The 20,106-nt window shown below is 40.2% G+C and overlaps 2 protein-coding genes across 4 annotated transcripts; both read right to left on the bottom strand.

The window, feature by feature from the left end:
• Positions 1–2,575: 2,575 nt before the first annotated feature.
• On the bottom strand, positions 2,576–5,379 carry LOC115596572 (androgen-dependent TFPI-regulating protein). The gene is made up of 6 exons (XM_030441771.1): positions 5,012–5,379; positions 4,799–4,924; positions 4,600–4,701; positions 3,412–3,527; positions 2,802–2,953; positions 2,576–2,693 (listed from the first exon to the last, which is right to left on the bottom strand). The coding sequence occupies exons 1-6, from the start codon at positions 5,162–5,164 to the stop codon at positions 2,656–2,658; spliced, it is 687 nt and encodes a 228-aa protein (XP_030297631.1). The 5' UTR covers positions 5,165–5,379; the 3' UTR covers positions 2,576–2,655.
• Positions 5,380–7,571: 2,192 nt separating this feature from the next.
• fam83ha (family with sequence similarity 83 member Ha) lies at positions 7,572–19,273 on the bottom strand. Of its 3 annotated transcripts, none has more exons than XM_030442298.1 (6): positions 19,099–19,273; positions 15,072–15,542; positions 14,821–14,985; positions 13,403–13,527; positions 8,865–12,747; positions 7,572–8,767 (listed from the first exon to the last, which is right to left on the bottom strand). In XM_030442298.1, exons 1-6 carry the CDS (start codon positions 19,147–19,149, stop codon positions 8,756–8,758), a joined length of 4,707 nt encoding a protein of 1,568 aa, XP_030298158.1. In that variant the 5' UTR covers positions 19,150–19,273; the 3' UTR covers positions 7,572–8,755. The 3 variants fall into 3 exon arrangements, with proteins under 3 accessions (XP_030298158.1, XP_030298160.1, XP_030298159.1); XM_030442300.1 differs by having other exon boundaries at positions 19,094–19,213; XM_030442299.1 differs by lacking the exon at positions 19,099–19,273 and adding an exon at positions 16,828–17,265.
• Positions 19,274–20,106: the final 833 nt, after the last annotated feature.

The following is a 20,106-nucleotide window of genomic DNA, read 5'->3' as shown; positions in this document are numbered from 1 at the left end:
TAAAAGACTCATTGCATTTTGTGTGAAAAAAACAACTCAAATGTACCCCCCAACTGTGCTTAAGTACTGTACATGGGAAAATTTACTTAGTTACATTCAAGCCCTGGTGTTTCAAAACACGTGCCAATTAAATTGTTGGGCATACGCCACCATACGAAGTGCTTCAGCGCTGCCATTTTGATGAGTAAATAAGTAAAATAAAATCTATCATGACACAGATTTGGTTGAAGGACACAGCAGTAGGTTATGGCTTTAAATTAGGAATGGTTAAAGCAGAACCAGATGTTTGCCAACTCCATGAGTACACATTCAAAGTATGTTAGGTGTACATGTAATTCAAAGGACACTCTTCAAAGTGTTTCTTAACACTGCATTACAGTATGAAATCATACGTCACTGTCATAACTCTTCTCCTTCATTGCTATTAGCGGGTGACAGGGGCATGCGTCCTAAACTGGAAACTGTGTCGACACCAAAGGTAATGAAAGCCCTCGTTCCACCACAACAGCCCATTTTACGCACACGTTTACGTAACAACACATGATGTCTGACGATTAACATCTTTCAGGTGTAGTTTCTCCTGAAATGCAGTGAATCCTGTAGAGCTGGTTCTTCATGGGTGTTAATCCCTTGTGACTCTCACTGTGGACCGATGTCTCAGAGCGTGAGGATGTTATTTCACTGACAGTCGGTCACAAATCAGGGCGCATTCAGGACATAACCAAGAGAAATACTCATGTTGCAACTTCTGGGAGTAAGTAAAAACCTCTTTATACATTATTTATGTCTCTAACAGCTGAGAGTTGCATCAGTGTGAATTAATCAGAGTTTTTGTTGGGAGACTAATATTAACTGGCGTTTTCTTTTAACTTGCACAGATTGTTGTTGGCCTCCTCTTCATCATAATGTGCTTTTCAAAAGGACTCAAAGAGGTAAGCAAACATTTGCCCTGTTTTCTTTTGCATGATGAAATGTTTTTGGTTCTAGTATGTAATTAAGATGACCTGCAAGACACGAATCAACCCTTAAAAGACAGAAACCAACTGAAGCAGCTCTGCAACTGCTAGAGGAAGTGACCAGTGTACCATGAAGGAAATAAAGTGTGATTCTCTGTAACGATGGTTATCTTTGACAGGAATATAAACCTCAAAAATCCCAGCCTGAATCATCTTCTGCCAACAGCAAGAAGGTGAGTAATCATCCAAAGTTAAATGCTGTCGCTATTTATGATGATTGAGATTTAACTTTAACCTCTTCAGCAGAAGGATCTGAGTGAAGAAGATGTGCACTTATTGGCCAGGATCCTTTCAGTTGGATTGGTGGATGCAGATCCAAACTATCTCCACCACCTCAAAGGCTACAGAGACCTGCATGGTGGATGAGCTCCACTTTAAAGAAATCATCCCACAAATTGGAATTAATTGACAAAACATAGTTGTCCTGGATATATCGATGGATTTGTGATGAAATCAAATCAAGACTCTTCCGCATTGTGTTTTGGATTACCACAAGTCAAGTTGTTCTCCCAATCCCTCCAGATGTTCCATGATTAATGGGAAAATGTGCACTTTATTCAGGTCAAAGATGACACTGCTAATGAATTAGGGGCAATGGTGCTTTATTTGGATCATTTAACTGGTGCATCCTGACTGCTTCATTTATTGCTAGATTGTATCAGTTGATATCTGTGAAAAAGTGAAAAAAGAATCTCTGATATATGCCTATTACGTTCAACATCGACCTGTTTTTAATATGGGTGATGCATAAGATGAAAATATAGAGGATTAGTTGTTGTTGCTGTCATGCTAGCTTTATTAGGGATGCTTCGATGTCTGAATTACTTTACTGAAGTGTTGTGCAATGTTAAAGGGGCTCTGTGGAACATCCGTGTTGTGCAGGATGCCTTTGTTTATGTTGGCGAACTCCATTTCTGAACATCCTTTGTACTGTCATGGAAAATCCAACACAAGTCCTTCACAAAGAAATCCACAGTCCGACCGAGAGAGATGGGGAAGGTTTAATTTTTCACGTCACATTACAATCTGCTCACATATGGCCAATAAAAATGTGACTAGTACATGTAAACTGCTACAGACTGTGACACAGAGCCCCTTTAAACGCCCCTTGTTAAAATGTAAAGCCAGTCTTCCCCTAAAGGCCTACAACAGGAAGCCGTGCTACACAATTTAAATGTCGAAGCCAGTTTCGGTAGCTTCAGAGACCAGTTAGCCCCTTTAAAGTGAGACTGTAGCTTTTTCTTGACAGTGGATACTGAATTGGGATAATACTAAGTAGATTTTAGCTAAATGCTAAACAGTTTTAACTGCTAAAATGCTGAGCTAAAGTAACAGCAAATAAATGGAGAAGAATCACACAGTCATCGTGAAGTGAATCAGCAACATTTAGCCTGTCTAAAGTTTGCTAACTTTAGCCCACATTAGTCACCATGAGTACTGGTCATACCAGACAGACAAAGTTTGTAGCAGCAAGTGCTTGAGGGTGTTTAATCGAAGAATGGTGTGTGTTATCGCTTAGAAATACAATTTTTCACCTCCAGCAGAAAGCATGTGTTATCGCTTCTACCAAAAGTTACATACTCTTGCATTCAGGGATAGCTGTTTGAACATTTCTATGTGCCACAGACAACGAATTTGGCTACTTTGCTTTGGTTGTCATTCTGGGTCTGCCCTTACCTGCAGGAGACAAAAGAGAGAGAGAGAGACAGACAAAGAGAGAGATTAGTGACAAATAAACATGTAATCTTTTGTTTGTCTCCAGTGGTAAATGTGCTTGTCTCTTACTCCAGACATGGCTGTTGAGTTTGTCTCCGAGCAAGTAGAGCAATGTCAGCACTGACATGTTGAAAAAGAAGAAGCCCATGAGACCACTGGTGCTGAAGTGCCCAAGAAGGGGATACACCCAAATCCCAACAGACAAGTACACCCATATAATCCTGCAGAACATGTTTAGAGAGAACGAAAATAAACTTCAGTGTATCTGTCAGATCATCTTGCATCGTCTTATCTCAATGATCTAGTATGGCGTGTGCAAGTATTCACTGCAGCAGAGTAATAAATCTGCTCAACATATTTATGGTGTGTACCATCAGACACATGAGGATCTGTAGGTAGATACTCTATGTGAGCCAGAACTGTTGAAGGTACAAAGAAAGCTTTTCAGCCCTCAAGCTGTTTGCATTATGAACTGATAAATGCTGCAGCGCTGGACTAGTCTAGACTAGTTACATCAGGAACATGGACGCATTTATACACTTCTGTGCCTCTCGCCACATAACTCAAGAAGGGCTACATTGTTCTGAACTGCTTTGATATTTGTGCATCAACTATGTGCCTATTAAAGTTGGGAAATGCCTTGTAATGGTTCTACTGTGTGTGCTGACTCAACACTTACCCGCATAAGTAAGACAGACCCACAACTCCTAATGCTGCCAGCGCATGTTTAGTCTGAGGGTAGGTGTGAGGCTGCACCAGCAACTCTCCAAGTAAAACAGGAAGGACAAATGTGTGCTGTGGAGACAGTGTAGAATAACTTATCATGTGTGATGGTTTATTGCAGGAGAATCTGGATTATTTATATTTTGAGTCAAGCTTTATATCAAGTTCCTCATAATAAGCATTAGTTAATAGTTAGGCCCTTTTAAGTCATTATCAAGTGATAATATTATTGTTTATCATCTTCAATAATTTATAATACTAAGGATCTATGAACTCAAATATTGATAATGGATTTCACATCAATAGCTGAAAAGCAACTAATACTCTGAGTAGAGTTTGAGAAGTACATGTTTTGGTTGGCTAACACCAGCAGTTTTACATGTACTTGAGTAATATTCAAATAATGTATCTGTAATCATATTTGAGGACAGATATTCAGTACTCTTTCCACCAACGTTCCCTTATCATTGCTCTGTGGCAGAGTTGTGATGGAGGCCACAGCACTTGGATAGAAGCTGTTTCTCACTCTATTTGTCTTGGATGCATAATGAGTAAAAAAAAAAGAAAAAAAAGTCTGTATTAATCTCAATGAACCAACAAAAAAGCTCAAGGTTTAGCGATGACATTATAGATAAATTGGTTAAACTCAACAAATGTGTTTGTAATGCTGTTATAAACAATTATAACATATAATTAGATCTTAATTATATCTTAATGTGAATAAAGTTATGATATGTTACATTTCTGTTTCAAAATGTCTCAAAACAACTAGCTTCGACCTTTATTTTCTTGTTTGTTGAGTTGTGTGATTATATTATCACAAATGTTTCTAAATAGCCCTTTTTATTTGGTCGCCTGTCACAAGAGGGAAACTAAAATATCTATAGTTTCCTTGAGCAGTCAGAGAATGAGGAAGAAAGTCTGTAGACGACACCATGGGTCAGAATATCGGGGTGAGCCACCAGCTCTCTGTCTTTTGTTTTGCTTTGATTGAGAGACCAATTATTATTATTATTAACACCTATACAGTCTTATTAATGTTAATAAACATATGATATTGACTTATAAGGGCAATTCAACTCACGCTCATTAAAGGGTTATTCAATATTTAGGAAAGTAATAGCTGAAATGCTTATAAACAGACCATAGCATGGTTCATCCAGGGGGGGAAGAAGGTGTCAATGGTAGCTGGGTAGACTAGTTCTCTGTCATAGGCAAAGATCGTCCAGAAAAGTAGAACAACAAACTAGACAAAATGTATAGGACATAGATTAATGTGTAACACATTTCTTATTATATGATTTTAAAACAATGTCAGATTTAAAAAAAAAAGTGTTTCTCACCATGCCCACAGGGAAGGCAAAGACAGAGAAGAGAAGGTCTTTACATCTATTCAGAATGCTCTCAGACTTCTTCCAAGGCTGCAGATCATTCACTGTGGCCAGTCCAAAGAATGTCATTTGTAGTAGCTGAAATATTAAAGGCAACATTATTATTTCCTTTTTCATAGATACTATTGGATATTTTGCTAATATAATATTCGGAAATTGACTTACCAAATTCAAAAACGTGAGGTACTTCCAAGGTCCTCCGTAAATAAAGATTCCTGGTGGTAGCTCCTCTCCATCCTTAGCAGCCAGAGTCTTAACAGTGAAAGCGTACCAGCTGAATGCTGTGATGTGGTACACTCTTCTCAGGGTTGAAGTCATTGTACTGTAAATGTATAGTGATCCTCAACAAACAACAAAAAATTAAATAAAACTAGCAAAAATGTCAGTTCAGAGTGTGAGTTTTCCCTTTGGACTCTGATGTACTTTAGGCAGTGAGGGTGGGTTCCCGAAGGATTAGTGTAATTCAGCGGGAGCTTATCAAAATCAGTGAGCAGTGGATGTAAAGCGACATCCACAGACAAGAGGCCCACTGTTTCTTATAAAGCACTGGAGTCTTTCTTTCATAACTGACGTGCCTTAGCATGTGACAATTTATTCGCAGCGAGAGCTTAATCGGTTTCATAGCGTTTTGCAATAGAAGTTAAGAAAGAGTAAATCAGGTTATGTATGTCACGTGCAAAATAGTTGATTCTCTGTTGTCATGAAGTGTTGTGAAACCCTGAGTTTGTCAATAAACTACACACCTAATCCCAGCCAGCATCAGGTATGCTGTTACGTATTTGACCCTGACTTCTAGGAGGTCAGAGGAGGGTCAGAAATGTGCGTGGTCAAAATCTTTGAAATGATATGATGAGTCATAGTTTGTTCTCCAGTTTACAAAAATTTGATCAAAAGGTAGAAATACACCAGGGTGCCACATGTAGCCAAACAAGACTAGGAGGCTGAAGCAACCTAGCAGCCTTTTGAAACTGTAATGCTCATTTCACATCAGCTGTACGACGGATGAAAACAAAGATGGTACTGGTAGCAGGCTGAAAAGAATGGGGTTTTTCATTTTTTTGTGTGTGTTCTCGACAGCATGACCATGTTCAGGGATTTGCATGGTGGGAGTAACTGACACTGTTGACCTGAGGGTGGTGCTAGAGTTAACGTCATTGTGGTGAGACACTCATGACACTTTTGGGATGTCATGTGAAGGCTTGTGAATAACAGGGTTAGTACACCATCATTTTCTATGTTGTGTTTCAGTCAGTGTTTCAGAAATAACATGCTGTGCGTTATACAACTATTTGTTATTCCATTCGTCAATGCACTTTCTATTTTTTATATTTAAACAATACAGCAGCACCTTATCAAATGTTAAAAACAAAAACATATATTGAGACTGTTAAGTCATTAAATTAATTTCTAAAATTAACTATGGCCCTTTAAATTGCGAATGTAGTTTCATGTTTAAACGTCCAGTTCTTAAGGAAGTCTATCTATCTTGGGCAACATGTCATGGTGGTATCAGATTATGACTTTTTAGATAAAGATGCGTCAGTGATGACACCGCACAAAAAAGAGAAGACATTAAAGGTCCTTTTTGTGAGGAAATTGATTTTTAAATCTCATTCCCAACTCGTCAAATACTGACATTTTGAGATTGTAGGTCGGGTTGGACTATCCCAAAGTGTCTCTATTTGAGTAGTGAATGAGAAAAATCTACTTCCTCAAGAAACCTGACCTGTAATTTTGTCTCTTTTTGTTCTGTATCGTCGTCGATGTATCTGTTTGTACGATAACATAGAAAACGCAGTTGTCTGACAACAACAGTCAGTCATAATTTGATACCATCATGACATGTTGGCCAAGATGTTACGAAGATAGAGATAGAGATTCTACAAGATGTACTAACTGCAATCAACTACAAGTACAACACAGAATCTATGTATGTAAAATGGCTCATTATTATAGTAATACATAAACAACACCCAGTGTCATAGATCATCTCCTTAAAGGAACATGTAGAAATTGGCATTTTCTGAGATTTGGTAAGCCCCACAATTTCTGACCACTGTCATAAATACAAATCTCAGGTCTCTAACAATTTGTCAGACGTGATGTAGGTGCTACAACTAAAACTACAAACTAAACTTACAACATCATAACAATGTCATGTGCTGAAAACTTGTATGTTGACATGAACATGTATGCAACGCTGTGATCTGACCCTCTCACTGAAGTTACATAGTGCAGAAACAAGTGATAGGGAGCGGAGTGGCTGAGGCAGAGACACCAAATAATTTTACAGTTACACAATGTTGCTTCAAGCAGAAGAAGAGAACATTTTCACCCATTCACATTGGGAAACTTTAGGGAGGGTTGGACTTACAAAGAATAGGGCTTTTCAGAAACATTTTGAGCAAATTTTGAAAAAGCACATGTGTAAGTAATAAAATGAAAGATGGCTGAGTTTCTTTTAGCTTCTTCAGTTTCAGGTTCCAGGTATTTTGCATGTTGGCTCACTGTCACCCTTTCATGGTTGACTGTTTTAAAAGATTGATGTTGTCAGTGACACCTGTGATTTTTCCTGTTGTGACAAATCAAAAATGTGTAGTGAATGCCAAAACATGATCTATGTAAATTTACCACATTTGCGTAATGTAATTATCTGTGAATCAGTAAAAACCTTTTCTCAGAAACTTCCTTCTGCAGTGCCAGGCGCAAAAAAAAAAAAAAGACATAACATTTTAAAGAAGTTTTATTTAAAAATGCCAAGTGTTTGTTGTCCATTGTAAAACTTTGAGAGCACAGTTCCACATACTGTTTCCATTCAAAAATTCCATGTTTCTCTGTACGTGTATGACAATTTGTGATTTAAAAAGGCACATTTCAGAGACAATTATAGGGTTGGTTTCAGAAATTAAAGGTTTTGGTTCCAGCATATTTTCTCACATACCCCTGGTGGAATCTAGTCTTACAGGTAGCAACAGTGAAACATCTAAAAAGCAAACACCTCATGTTTGTTTCACAAATCTTCTAAATACAATAAAAATCATTTGGCTGGTGTGGGTTAAATGGGTGTATCGACCCTTTAAGGTAACAGCTTGAAAATCAGACCAACGACCCCTCTGGATAATGTTCAAATGAAAAAAAAAATCTGACATGCTATCTGGTGTAAAATGATTTACACATTAATATTTTTTCAAAAACATCATGTTTAAGCTGCAATGCTGTTTCAATCAAGGCTTGTTCAACATTTCCCAAGTTTGATTTAGATATCAAAGAATTAAAGTTAAAACTTATTTACAAAAGAACAATTACAATCCTGTGTGGATATGACCAATGTACCCACTTGTTTCACAAACAAATGTAAATATAAACATCTTTGTTTAACATGATCGTGAAATATTACAATATAAACTATAAACTACAGTATCTTACAGTTTTACAACCCACTTTAGATTATCTTATCTTTTACAGCTTAACATCACATTTTGACTTAAAACCAGCTAACATTAATGTAATGGCTGTCAGTGCTGTATTAAAGGCAAGGACAGACCTAATTGTAGAAACAACCTGTTGCACACATTGCACTCTACCCATCCAGTCAGTAAAAATATATTTGATCACACACATACAGTCTCAGTCCTTGTAGTTTTCACACAGTAAAAACCCCTTTGTTGGTCGTGGCACATTGAATTTGTACATCAGGGTTTGTATTCATTTGTATTTCAAGTTATTTTACCCTTTAAGATCCAATGCCACTGATACACGCATCCCCTTGTCTTCGCATGATGTGAAATCAAATTTCCCTTAAATGTATTTGGTGAGAAATTGTCTTCGTCGCCATTTCAGCTTTTCATCTGCTTCTCCGTACACATACTGTATTCACTGTTCATCCTCTCTTCTTTCTTTGGATCCCAATTAAGGTCCCATCTGTGAAAGTGACAAACACCAAATTATTTAGTACAGGGGAAACAAAAAGTACTTTTATACAGGTAATAGTAACAATGGTGTTGCAATGCATTCATACCTCAAATCGACTGTAAACTTTCCTCTCCTTCCTCATGCTCTGAATCCTCTCGAGCAGCTTGTCGCGCTCCTGATTTGACTTGACTTGTTGCCCTCTACTGATCGACCTCATCCCTCTTTCTTTCTCCCTTTTGGCATTTTTGTCAGCTTCGTCTTCCTTTTCGTCATCGGTGACAGGAGACTCTTTGGTTGCCTCGGACCTGCTTTGGCTATTAGCAGATATTTGCTCCAGGAGCAGCTTTGTGTCATCTCTGAGGTTGCTGCTCGAGAGCACGTTGGCTGTTGATGACTGGTAGCGAGACTGGCTTGATTTTGGCTGCTTGGACTGCGGTGACGGGGGCACGGCTTCATCTGATGTGATCTCTGGCACCTCAGAGCAGTTATTTTGCTTTACTTGGTCATTTGTTTTCTCATTGCTGTCCGAGTCCTGTGTAGGAGCTTTATCTACCTTATTGGTGGTCTCAGTATCGTGAGTTTTGTTCTCACCAGGTTCAGGCTTTTCAGGCTCTTGGCTTACTTCTTTCTCGCTGTCCTTGCTAATTTCGGCAGGCACAGGGGACTCTAAGGAGTGAGTTTCAGAAGTAACAGATTCAGGCATTTTACATGTCAATTTAGACTCTGTTGAGACTTCTGAGGTGGGCTCAGCCGGACTAGAAGTTGGAGTTTCGTTAGAGTCTGTTGTAACCTTCTCTGGAAGAGAGTTATCATGTGAGGGGCTATGCAATGCAGACAATATTTTTTCAGCCTCAGGGGACAAAACAGATCCAACAGACTCACTTTGAGGAGTAGAACATGACACTGTTTCAGCAGGACAAGGGGCGACAGGTCCAGTCAGGTTAAGTATGGAGGGAGGGGTCACTTGTATTGGTGCATCTTGAGGAGATGCAGTCTTTTCTGACTGTGATGCTTTCGGAGTTAAATCTGGAATCACAGGAGAGCCTGTCTCTGCTGGAGTCTGCTCAGGTGAAGGGTCTGCTGGGGAGGGAGTAGGTTTAATGCTCTCCTTTTGATCAGATCTGCTTTCCACATTAGGTAAACATGACTCAAGGGGTGTGCCATCAGCTTTGGCATCCTGTGATGCTCCAAGAACTGCAGATTCATCTCCAACAACTTGTGGAACAGAGTTGTTTTCCGATTCAGGAACATCTTTTTGGGAACAAGTATCTTTAGATTCTGTCTCTGCAGTAGGCTGTAATGAGGATACCTTTGGCTCTGGACTAGCAGCACATGAAATATCCGTTTCCAAATGTGCAGAGTCAACTGCTGAAGGTTTCTCGGTTGACGTCAGATGGGAAACAGAATCTACATGAGCTTGGGTGGAATCAGATTCTGTTTGGCTGATAGAGGAAGCGGTAGATTGTTGTGATGATTCCTCAACTGATTGGGCAAAGGGGCCGGCAGTTTTCTGTGCATTTGGGGCCAATATGCTGGAAGTTGGGGTTGAGTTTGAGTCTCCTAGGGGAACATTAGAAGATATTGTCTCTGCTGAAGTGGTAAGAGGAGCAGAGCTAGAGGGTGAATGACTTGGACTAATCTGTGAACCACCAGTGTTCTGCTCAGGAAGCAGGGGCACAGACGGGATGCTGGTTTCTAAATGAACGGATTCTTGATTTGGGGCTTTAGAATTCACTGCAGCAGAAGACGGTGGCACTTTCACTGAACTGGAAGTGGGTGAATGTGACTCTTTCGAGGTAGTATCAAGGCTTGGTGGGTTTTTACTTTCATTGATACATTGAGCAAGAGAAGAAACATTAGCAGGAGTAGCACTAGTTGGTGAAGGTGGATGACTTGGGCTAATCTTTCCAACAGCAAGATTTGACAGCTTTGGTTCCGGAGGCACTTCTGGTGCTGGTTGGATGTTTTCAAGCTCTGTCTTCTTGGAAACAGTTGAAACTCTTGTTTGTAAACCCTCAGATGCTGTGGTATCAGCCATCTTTTCTGCAGTTTCTTGTGGTACAGGTTCCTCATTTTTAACAGCAGTAATGTTTTTAAGTTCAGTTGGTGGTTTCATTGGAAGTTTCTCTTTGCTCTTTTCAGCTTCTGCAGCCTTAGCAGCTTTGCGTTTTGCTGCCAGCTCTTTGAAAAACATCAGCCTTGTATCAGGATCACTCATGTCTACATACAATGGATTGGTAAGCAAAGGTTTGGGTGGCTGGATCGGTTGATCTGTTTTGGGCAATTCAGCCTCAGAAGGCTTGGATTCGGGCACTGGCGGTGTAGAATTTGCTTGCTCTTCATCTGGTGCTGATAACTCTTGTACCTTCTGTTTTTCAGACAGATCCTTAGAACTATCAACCTTTGATGAGTCTTTATCGTCTGCTTTAGTGTTCCCATCATCTGGAGTGTCTGTGGCAGAGTTATCAAAAGTAGATGACTTCATGTAACGGCTCCATTCAAAAGGTCCTCTTGCAGCAGACCTCCTTTGTCCCAATGCCTGAGAGACAAAAGGTTGTTTTGCCTGTTCAGCCTCATTTTTGTCACTTTCCTCATCCTGCTGATCTTGGATAGTATTCTGCTGCTCCAGAGAGCTGAATATCAGAGAGGATCTTAACCTCGAGCTCCTCTGTACAGCTGGATTGTATTTCCTACGGAACGATTCCTCCCTATGAAGAGCAGTTTTTGGTTCCTTTTGCTCTGCCTCCTCTGTCTTTTCCCCTTCAGTCGTGGATGATGATTCTGAAGGTGTCGGAGTTGTTTTGGTTTCTGCTGCCACTGCTGTAGGTTCATCAGGCAATTTCTTCTGCTTCTCTCGTGCAGAGGTTTTGGCATAACCTGGCATCTGACTCGCCCTGGGTACTGCAGGGACCTTAAACTCTCTGACATTAGGGATTTTAGGGACTGGTAAATCTATGCCTGGCATTGTTTGATGTATGAGGTTAGAGGGCTCCTCAAAGGCATCTGGTGCGTTCGATGGTTCGAATGGCATGCCTTCATCTTCTGGATTTTCATATGCACTGAGATATGAGCTAATTCTCCAGTCTCTTAGTCCCCGTTTCACCAGAGGATCCTTTCGGTCAGTGTTAGGTTCCAGGAAAAACTGCTTCTGCTCAGATAGATTTGAAGGTGTGGGAGATGTTTGACAGGGGTATGGCTGGCCTAAACTCAATCTTTTCGGGTGAGATGAACCAAAAGGTACATCTGCTGCAGGTGGTAATTTGTCTGAGCCCTGGTCAAAGTCTACATTTCTGGTGGTTGATAAATAGTTAAGCACAGGGTCAAAGTCAGGCAGTTCCATTTCTTGTGGTAAACCAGGTTCAGAATATTGATCTGCTGACTGATAGTCTTGGTTCCAGAACTTGTCATAAGCATTGTAATCTGGTTCATTTCCTGGTCTAGGTCCTGGTCCTGGATAAGGCAGCTGCCCCCTGTGGAACAGCCTTCCCTGGTTCTCCACCTCTGGCATTCCTTGTTGCTGCAGGAATGGATGAGAATATTTACCAGGAACACCTTCGGCATAACTGTGACGTTTGAAGGCAGGATTCTCCATCATCCTGGAAGGGCCCTGATCAAAAAACGGATCCATGCGTGTTTGCTGGGATGGAAACCTGCTGTACATATCCGCAGGGTTTTGCATTGGTTCCTTTCTTTTAAGGGGCTTAATCCTCCAATCGACATCCATACGTTCATCATAGGGATGTCTCGCCCAGTCCTCCAGATGAGCCGGGTCCGGTTTCCGTGGCTCTCTGTACAGTGAAGTTCTTTCACTTGGGTATTGCCTCTTTTGTAAAAGGCTATAGTCTCCCACTGGATCATGCGCATTTTCAATCACCAGCGGTTTGGACTGAGCAAACAGAATTCGAAACTCTTCATCAAAGGTTGATACAAGCTGTCCAAGGAAAAGGTGTGCCATACAGCGGTTGAGCTTCTCAAAAGACCACATAAAGCTGGACAAAGACATGACAACACATATTATTATCGCTGCAAACAGATGCAAACTAAATACATTCATATAAACTTTCACTTCAAACGACAGTTATCCGCTGGATCACCTGACTGGCACCAGAGGTAACTCTGACAGTCTCTGAAATGTTTGATTTATTTCTAGTTATTTTCTTTTTCAGAGAACCTTTATTGATTTGTTCAGGATAAGAGGTTTACTCTGAACAGATTTGAGAAACTTAACTTATGGTACATTTATTGAACTCTGAAATCTTTATTTTTGATGAATACTATCTGAACTTGCCTAACCTCTAAAAAGCCCCAGGGATAAAGTCAAGTTGTTAATGTAAAATACTCCCTTCTTTTGAAAGAGGAATTCAATAAAATGTAAATGACAGTTGTAATGGCATAAATCCAATAATCGGTTCATCTTTACAAATCATATGCATAATTCTAACAATGGCATAGTTCCCAGTGCTGGCCTTGTTTTGTAAAACAAACTTAATTGAATTGAATCGGGACCTTAAATTGAAAAGTCAAACTGAATCAGGAGTTTGAAGAATCATGACAACAATTATAAAATCATACTGTACATGAATAACTTAAACGCTTGTGTGATATGTGTCATGGGATGGCTTTTTCAGTTTTAAATAAGCTCACCTGTAGTTTCCACTCAGCACAGCCCTGCAGTCTGTCAATAAGAAGCGATCCATCATCTGACCTTGGAAGGATTTCCCTGACCGGCAGTGATAAGTGATGCCAGACACTGTTCTCACACGTAAAAACTGCAAGATACACAGCAAATCACCTGCAAATGAATATTAAGCTAAAGTAGCCCATAGAGTGTTTTAACTGACTGCAATCCAAGCTAGGTGGCAGCATTGCGTTAGCACTAACACTTTGAAAATTAGGAGATAGAAAATGGCTGAATTTCAAGTTCCCTTTTACAGTAATATGCAGTAACTGAGATTTCTTTCAGTGGGAAAATACTATTTAGTCAGGAAATAATGCACATTAATTAACATTAAATATGCCAGATAAGTTCATATAGATTATTATCCACTTAGCGGCAATATAACAATAAACATGACAGACAGAGCTGAACATTATAAAGGATGACATAGAATAATGTTATAGGCACAAACAAGAGGCATAAAGCAAACATACAGTAAATGTAAACATGCAACATTCAGCATATGATGCAAATGACAAACAAGATAACACCACACTGTCACACACACAAAACTTTAGGCTTTAGGCTTCCCATGAAACATCATGGGAGGCCGAAAAGCTTGATAATATTGCGTATGATTTGTAACATGTAAGATTCACAATGCTTGACAAAGCAAGATAAACATATATTAAATATCTTGTTTACTGTTGTTCATTCAATAACATTCTAATAACAGTAACTAATACACTAATACAAAAAAAGGGGAAGTGCATGCCAGCCACGTGATGTTCAGGAAAAAAAGGCTATTTCATTTATTTATTTGTATGATGGAGTCACCCGTAGCAACAGCTGTGTCGTGCCAACTGTACTTTTCCTCACAGGTTCTGTCAACATGGACGGAGCAGCTGTCAAAGGATAAGTTTATTCTATGTGTATGTCCAACTAATAATGAAAAAAAGACAAAAACACTGTCTCTCAGCACTTTGTGGCTCTAAGCCCAAAGCCAATTTGTTTCTACTGGAAATGTAAATCTTTAAAATGAGCCACAAATATATACCTCGGGACATGTGAGGTACTAACAGCAGGGCAGCAACAAATGTTCAATTTCATTATCGATTGATCTGCAGATTATTTTCATGATTACGCAGCGAAAGACTCTTAGTTTACTGTCATTAATGACAAATAAAAGCAGAAAATCTTCACATTTAAGAAGCTGAAGCCAGCAAAATGTGTGTAATTTTGTTTGAAAAAAGGAAAATGTTAACTTATTTACTACCATCTACTACTACTACTACTTCTACTAGTAGTAGTAGTTTTAGGTTGTTGATTGCATTAAAAGTTATAACACAGCTTTATTACAGTACCTAAGCCAAAATGTATCATTTTAAAAGGAATACCAACTCACCTGAATGATTTGTAGATTGACTCTGCAGTTGGACACCATGTTGATGAAGTGATGTGCATTTTGTTCGTCTAGGAGGATGTAGACAGCCACATTCCTCATGGCAGCATTGAGAATATCATGAAAAATGTCAACATCGGTAAACATGTCCATCGCTATAGCAATCACCTGCAGAGACAAAAGATACAACACCATCAAAGTCAAAACAACACATCAGAGAGTGACACATCACATACAGAAAGCGAAAGAAATACCTGCTGAGCATTCTTGATAAGTCGTCGGGCCTGCTCCTTGATACTCGGCATGTCAGGCTCAGGGGGGTTGACCAGAGTGGTGACCTCCGTGGGCCCAATCAAGTGATGCATTTGAGGCCAGCCGAGGTCCAAACCTGGGGCATCCAGGTCAGAGTGAATTGGCCAGTAAGTGTCGGAGGAGCCATCTCCGCCAATATCCAGAAAGCGTTGTTCAGGGTGGTTGCTCAGCTGAGGGACCTGAATTAAGTCTTGAATATACTGAATCTCAGATGAGGACAGGAAGTCCACCACATCTGCTTTTTGGAGGAACTGATAGTATCCATCCAAGTCCTCCTCAACCAGTGCATCAATAGCCAGGCGGTACTCTTCCCGATAGTGGGGAGGGAGGTAGTTGGGGTCCAGGGGGTTATCCCCAGAAGAGGAACACTGAGAGCGACGTGCCATACTGTAGTCTAAAGAGATGTCTATAGTCTAAAGAGATGAAGGGGCAAAAGGAAACATGAAGAATTGAATGTACACAGTATGAATACTTTTTACAATACACATCTGTTGTGGAGTCATGAAGAAGCACAACAAGAATACCAGCTAGATAGCTGTGAACATCTGAACAGTTCAGTTTTCAAGTAAAAATAGCCAAGATTCACTTAATCCAGGTTTGCAAATGTGAATTCTAGGCCTTATTTAGGGTTACAACAGTATGAGATTTTCACGGTACAATAAGCATGACCAAAAGTATCACGGTTTCTCAGCATTGCTCAATTGTTATGTCCATTTTAAGGATTATATTTTAAGTAGATAAATATGTGAATAAAAACAAACAAAATGAGATAGTGCCATTCCAAGTTACTGACTGTTTAATTTTGACTTGAAACATCACAAACTGGCACGGTTCGTGCACGGCCCAGGACAGGAGGGCCACCCTGAACATCATTAGCACCCATGTGGAAGAAGATACAGAAGTAACAGCTGTCGCACAACCAAAACTACAGAGCAGGTTCTTTCCTGAGGCTGTGGCGAGTTGTTTATTTATCCAACCTGATTATTGATGGTTAACACATCGGCATAACTTTTTGTTTTGTGTGTGTGTGTGTGTGTGTGTGTGTGTGTGTGTAGCTCACGGAATGAACAACAGACACTACATGAATCTTGAATTCAATATGTGGTGTTGCATGCATTTGCCATATTGTGATCTATAAAAAAGGACCTCATCAATATAACACTTTTTCCTACCATGTCACCGTGTCCTACACTATACTGACCCCAAAACCTTGAATCAAAGAGTTTCAACCCCTCCTGCTCGGATCTTCAGATCAGATACAAGAGCTGCGGCCCTCTCCACAGCTATGACACTGTCCTTATACAGCAGCACTATGAATGAGGGGAGATGAAAGCTAACCACAGGATAGATGGGTTATGGGTGTGGCTTCTCCCTCTGGCTAAAAACCCCTAAGTCTCCATTTGCAAGTTCATATGAAACCTCATCTAAGAGAAAACATCACAGCCCAACACAAAACACCCAAAAAATAGAAGAAAAAAACACAGACACACAGACTTGTGAGAAAAAAATAACCCATTAAGTCACCGTTAAATGCTGAAAGTCCAACCCCAGACTTCATCCACTCACAGACTCATATCTCCACTGAAACCGACCAAAAACTTCACTGTAGTGTGAGCCAGCCATATGTTAAACTTCACGTAGTAAAGACATATAATAAAACCATACAGGTCAAAGCGTGATATAGTAAACTGAACTCACCCCGCTGAAGTTCACTCGTTAAACTTGCCGTCGGTTAAACTTTAATCCCGTCATCGCTCCTTGCTCACCATGTTTTCTCTCTCCACAGCTGTGTCCTGCTCCTCGTCCAGGTGGGACTCGTCGAGAGTGTTTCTGTTACATTGCTTTTCCCCCGTAACCCAGCTAAACCAGTTTATTGTCATGCTCGAGGCATGTTGGCGAGAATGTCAGACACGGAGCACACAAGAGCGGCGAAAAAAAAAGTGCTGTCGACTTCACTTCACTCCGCCCCGCCTCGACTGGACTGGCTCCAGCTCCTCTGTTGGCTCACTTCTCTCTCTCTGTATCTATCTGTGTGTCCATGCTTGTCCTCACACAGCTGTACTCTGCACACATGTTATCTGCCCACTGCTATCTGATAGGACCAAACTGCTTAGTGGCTCTTGGCAACTTACTTGTGTAATGTCAGCAAAAAAAAAAAAAGGAAAAAAAAGAAAAAAAAAAGAAAAGAAAATATTTGAGTGGAGTTATTCTCTTATAAACTGACCCAAAGGATGACATATTCTGATGGGGGCACCTGATAAAGGCTTTGGCAGCTGTGCCTAAGCTTAAAGGGGCAATATGTAAACCAAAGATTTAGTTTAAACTGTGCAACAAAAGGTGCCAACGCAACAGTTTTGATATTTTTATCTAATATGTTGTTGTTGCCTATGTTATTGTGTCTACAGACATTAGCATGCTAACCAGCTAGCCTATCACCATCCAAACCTCCTACCAGTAAACATCAACACTCCCCCTTGATCTCCGCCCCCCCATCAGGCCAGACTGCCAGATGCACAGCTAACTGAGCTAACTGGCTAACAGTAGCTACAGTTAGTGGTTGCTCTGGTGGCCAATTCTAACATATTGCACCTTAGATAATAAAGAATTTACCGCTGTCTGAAATAACAATTTGCAAATGTGATCATAATCAACATGAAAGATAACACATTTCCGTGTTTACTGCAGTTCAGTATGTGGTTTGTCCATGTGGTGTTGCCGTACTTTGCTGTAGACATAAATGCTGTTTCAGGTGATTTTACACGTTTGAAAACATAATATCGAATACTGTATAGTTCTCCCAGTTGATCCCCCTAAATACTTTAGACTGGATCTTTGATGGAGCCACTACTTAAAACCTACCAACAGGATTTGCACACCTTGCCCCAAAGGCTCCAAATAACTGACTGCCAATAACTTTGCAGTAGTTTTATTAACTGCACAGTTGTTTCATAATATGTACACAAGTCCTACCAGCACTAGACATTAATACTCCCTTCATCCCTGAGCTCCAAGTCCAAACAGCTAGCTGCACAGCTAACTGAGCTAACTAGTTAATGGCAGCAACAGTTTGCAACCAATACCAATAACTTTGCGATAGTTCTATTAATTGCACATTTGTTTTATAGTATGCACACAAAAAAAATACAATGGAACAATATAAACAAAAAATAAGGTGACTATTAAAGGCCTTTATAATTTCAGTTTATATATCTGCTCACATGCTAAAACCAATCACTAACCTCTGCACATACTAAAAATGCTGGTGTTTGGTCTTGACCCATGGTTCATTTTTGCCCAGCTGCCCTCCAGGAAATGAATCCAGTCCTTCTTAAAAGATGACTTACAGAAAACTATTCCGAAAAAAGAGTGGTGCTCCAATTACTGGCGTTAAGAAACACTCCAAGTTGACTTGTAAGTGTGAAACAGGCAGCACGTTACCTCTTGAACTGTATGAATCACTTCAATTTAACTTATTTCATTTTTAACACACAGTCATTAACCGATGACACCTTCAGACTCCCATTAATCATTGGAGGACATATGTGATTACATGGAGCCCTGGCTAGACAGAAATGAGCAGATTACAGGTATAATCAGTGTCTAGGTAACAGGACAGCACTTTAGTGCGCCACTTGTTTGACTGGATGGTAACAAAGAGAACCTCTTAATTTGTTAACCTCAAACCTCATAATGTGACAAAGATATTAACAGACAATGGAGGCACGGGGTGAGGATGATTATTATAAAGACTACGCTGCCATCCTTTGATGAGGGTGCAGTCTAATAACACAAACACAAGCGAGTGGAGCGGCAGGAGGCAGCCAGTACAAAAGCCTCAATGCCGGCGCTGAAAGCTTCCTCTGCTTCCATGGTCCCATCCACATTGTTTTGTTGCTTTTCATGGTTCATTAACAATCTCTCATGCACCATTTACAATAATGGCCACGGACTGAAATGATATTACCTCACCAGACAGGCTGTGATGTAGCTTTCCTCTGTGGTTTCAGTGAGAGTGCTCATGTGGAAACCTCGCTTTAAATCTGGCTGAAGGTCATCTGTATTTCCAAGATAGGACCTTGTGGAACATGTTTTGTTAAACCCTGAAAGGAGAGAGCAGGAGAGAGAGAGAGAGAGAGAGAGAGAGAGACAGAGAGAGAGAGAGAGAGAGAGAGAGAGAGAGAGAGAGAGACCGAATCCAGTGATTTCCCTTTAAAGGCTGTTCCCCAGTAAAACCTAAAATAGCCTCTTCAGGATGAAATCTGTTGTACTTAAAGTAGAGGAAGTGATGCAACGTAGCTGCTCAAGTGAAGACTTGAAGACAATCCCTCATTGTTTCCTTCAGGCACCACCCAAGGCACACAGAAGAGCAATTGGAATAGATACATCAAAATTACCATGTATAGATAGTCGTTAAACTACATACCAAACGGCAGTGCTCACCATGGCGCTCTTTTGTCGCCTGTAGCTCTCAGAAAAACAGACATCTGGTGTTCTGCCCCTTGGTTTTGTGACTGACAGCTTTGATTACGAAAGCTGAACTTGGTCAAACACTGACTCAGAGCTGGAGCCCTCCCCTTCATACAACATCTCCAGGAATGTATGAATCAAACACACAAAGTGTAACTGATATGATTTATGTGATAACACCATATCCCTCAAAATGAACCGCTATTGTGAAAGTTGGGCAAAGATGCAGTATCTCTTGTGGTACAAACTCAATAAACAACAGATTAGATAAGATATACTTACAACCATATCCACAGGGAGGTTTACTGAAAGTCTTATGAAATACAGTTCATAATTTATTTGCCTGTTGGGCTTAATTGTACTCACCTGGGGTCAGAATTAAGACATTGTAATGTAAACAGTACATTATATCAAACTGAGGGCTGTGCTTCCAGTATGCCACACACACTGTGATAAAGACCATGATCCTGTGGAGTAACTGTCAACATCTTTCACATCAGGGCAGATGTG

This window comes from Sparus aurata, chromosome 15, assembly GCF_900880675.1.
Source record: "Sparus aurata chromosome 15, fSpaAur1.1, whole genome shotgun sequence".
In the NCBI taxonomy this organism is placed as follows: Eukaryota; Metazoa; Chordata; class Actinopteri; order Spariformes; family Sparidae; genus Sparus; species Sparus aurata.
Note: the sequence above shows the minus strand (reverse complement) of the source record. Positions and strands in the feature narration are given on the sequence as shown.

Coding starts and splice junctions, on each gene's coding strand:
- LOC115596572 (XM_030441771.1), bottom strand. CDS start 5,164: ATGACTTCAACCCTGAGAAGAGTGTACCACATCACAGCATTCAGCTGG. Junction 4,925..5,011: donor ACCTCACGTTTTTGAATTTG/GTAAGTCAATTT, acceptor TTAATATTTCAG/CTACTACAAATGACATTCTT. Junction 2,954..3,411: donor GGTCTGTCTTACTTATGCGG/GTAAGTGTTGAG, acceptor CATGTTCTGCAG/GATTATATGGGTGTACTTGT.
- fam83ha (XM_030442298.1), bottom strand. CDS start 19,149: ATGAGCACTCTCACTGAAACCACAGAGGAAAGCTACATCACAGCCTGT. Junction 15,543..19,098: donor GCTACATCACAGCCTGTCTG/GTGAGGTAATAT, acceptor TCATCTCTTTAG/ACTATAGACATCTCTTTAGA. Junction 12,748..13,402: donor GTGCTGAGTGGAAACTACAG/GTGAGCTTATTT, acceptor GTCTTTGTCCAG/CTTTATGTGGTCTTTTGAGA.